The sequence below is a fragment of the Tupaia chinensis genome, unplaced genomic scaffold (assembly GCF_000334495.1).
Source record: "Tupaia chinensis unplaced genomic scaffold, TupChi_1.0 Scaffold000708_1, whole genome shotgun sequence".
Taxonomy (NCBI): Eukaryota; Metazoa; Chordata; class Mammalia; order Scandentia; family Tupaiidae; genus Tupaia; species Tupaia belangeri.
Genome location: NW_006160231.1, coordinates 824,375 through 826,675, shown reverse-complemented (window position 1 = coordinate 826,675; position 2,301 = coordinate 824,375). Strand labels below are relative to the sequence as shown.

Here is a 2,301-nt window from a genome sequence, read left to right as displayed (position 1 = left end):
TCTGCGGGGGAGAAGTTTGTGTTGCAGATGCAGAGTCTAGCCGCTGGCGAGGTGGTGCGGCTGTTGGGGGGGCAGGGCAGGCAGGGCCCCTCTCCCTGCTTGGCCTTGTAGCTCCCAGGGGGACAGGCTGTGGGCAGAAGAGGATGGCCATGCTCAGCCCGGTCCCTGCAGACACCAAGCTTCCCCACATCCGTGAGAACCTGGCCCTTCCCCAGCTGCGTCTTGCTCCTCTACCTCCTAGACTGTGGGGGCAATGTTGGATGGCCTCACTCCAGCTGCGGCTACAAAAGGCCCTTCTGCCCGGTGGAAACCCCACGTCAGCGGATTCCTCCCCGCCCCTGCCCCCTCGCCCCAAGCCTGGGGCCCGAGCCCAGGGCCTCATGGACAAAGACGTCAGCTCCATCACCTGGACAACCTGGGCTTGTTGAGGCAAGGAAGACAGAGAGGAGGAGGAAGGGGAGGGGTTGGGGGACACCACCAGTGGGCCAGCAGCACCCCATATTCTGTGCTCGCACCCCAGCCCTCCTGAAGCTCTAGGAAATTCCTTCCTAAGACCCCCAAGGACACCCTCAACGGTCAGGAGGGGCCTTTGTGTTTCCCAGCCAGCCTCTCACCCCTCCCACCAGGAGCAGGGCAGCAGCTCCTTTCTGCCCTTGGGCAGGGGTGAGGGCTGAGTAGGGGTGAGAAAAGGAGGGAGGAAAAGCAGGCAGGAAGGCTGGGGTCACCTGCAGTTCAGAGGCCTCAAAGCATCCATGTAGGACTAGCCCCAAAGGGAGCCTGGAGCCCCAACGCCCCTCCTGCCGTCTACAGTCTACATCGGGCCCTCGGGCATGGGCCCTGTGGTTCCCCTAACAAAGGTGCTCATGTAATACCTATTCCAATGGGACCATTTTGAGAATGAAAGGAGCGCGTGTAGTAACTGCTGGCATGAGGGATGTCAACCAAGACCGCCCCAACACACTAAGGTGGGCACCAGCTGGCCACAGGGCTACCTCTGTTGGGGACAGAGCCCTTCCTTGGGGCTTAATCTCCTCTCCCAAAGGTGATATTCCACCCTCGCTCTTTTGAGCCAGTGGGGGAGGGGGCAGAGGCCAGGCTGGCCTGGTTGCTATGGGAACGAGCATGCATTTCCTGCCAGGGACCTGCAGAGTGTAAGCCCCTCTTCAGGCTGTCAGGCTCATCACCCCCACCCCTTTCTCCACTTAGGAAGAGGAAGTCGGGGCAGGTTCCCATAGAGAAGTGGAGGGAGGCCAGGTAAGGCACTGCCACCTTCCAGGGACAATGACAACCCAGGCCTGGCAGCCTGGTCGATGCCGCCTAGCCCCTCACACCTGGGGCTGTGTTTTTTTCTGGGGCTGTGGGACGAGCGGTCTCCCACCCCTCAGAGCTGCAGGCTGCAAGTCCCAGGGAAGAGAACAAGGCAGAGGGGACAGAAGCCAAGGCCCTGGCCCTCGTCCTGCAAGCTGGGGTGCTGGAGAGGACCGTGAGCACCAGCTCCCACATTTCCCAGTGACGCGGCCCTGGGTACAGAACCTCCCTCTGGGACTCAATTTTTTTTTTTTTTAATTTTTTTTTTTTTTATGAAATGGGAGATAGCCACCTTGCAAGGTTGCGGGGAGGCTCGAATGAGAATGAGTGAAGGCAGCCTGGTACCTTATAAGGTCTTAGAGTCTCCGGCAGACCACCCAACGGGTCTTAGAGTCTCGGCAAGCCAGCCCAAGGGCCTCTGAACCTCCTCGCCTAAAATACGGACGAAGCCAGGCACTGGCCCCATGCATCCCAGGGCTCCGGAGACTCGCAGCTAACACAGGTGCCTGTGTTTGCCACATGCCAGGCACCACGAGGGCACACAGCACTGCTCGCACAAGAGGAGACTGGCAGAGGTTAAGTCCCTCGCCCAAGGTGGTCACGCCTAGGTGTTAAGTGACAATCAGGGCTCCGGACTGGGTGCCTAACCATTGTGTCATGTACACTGCTCCCAAGCAGACAAGACCCTGGGGTAATGGGCCAAGCACAGGTGCCAGGCAGTGGTAGGTGCCCGTACCCCTGCCCCCGGAGTGCTGGGGTCCATCTAGTACTGCAGGGTGAAGTGCACACTGGGCAGGGCCAAGGGGGCCCTGCTGGCCTCCTCAGTCTCTGACCCGGTGCTCCGGGTACCTGCTTGCAAGGATTTCCTGGGTCTCCCCTCCCCATCTGTCCTCATCCCCCCTCATCCCTCCTCGTACCACACTCTGACACCCACATTCCCTTCCCTCCTTCCACCCTGGACCTGCTGCAGCGGCCGGGGGCCCAGGCCCGCCC

General features: G+C 60.7%; 1 protein-coding gene across 1 annotated transcript in view; it reads right to left on the bottom strand.

Moving 5' to 3' along the window:
* Window positions 1-2,301, bottom strand: part of EPHB3 (EPH receptor B3) — a 12,275-nt gene that overhangs the window by 6,708 nt on the left and 3,266 nt on the right. The window contains exon 3 of the mRNA XM_006160769.1: window positions 29-127. Coding sequence (XP_006160831.1) covers window positions 29-127 — 99 coding nt within the window. The remainder of the gene's footprint in view (window positions 1-28; window positions 128-2,301) is intronic.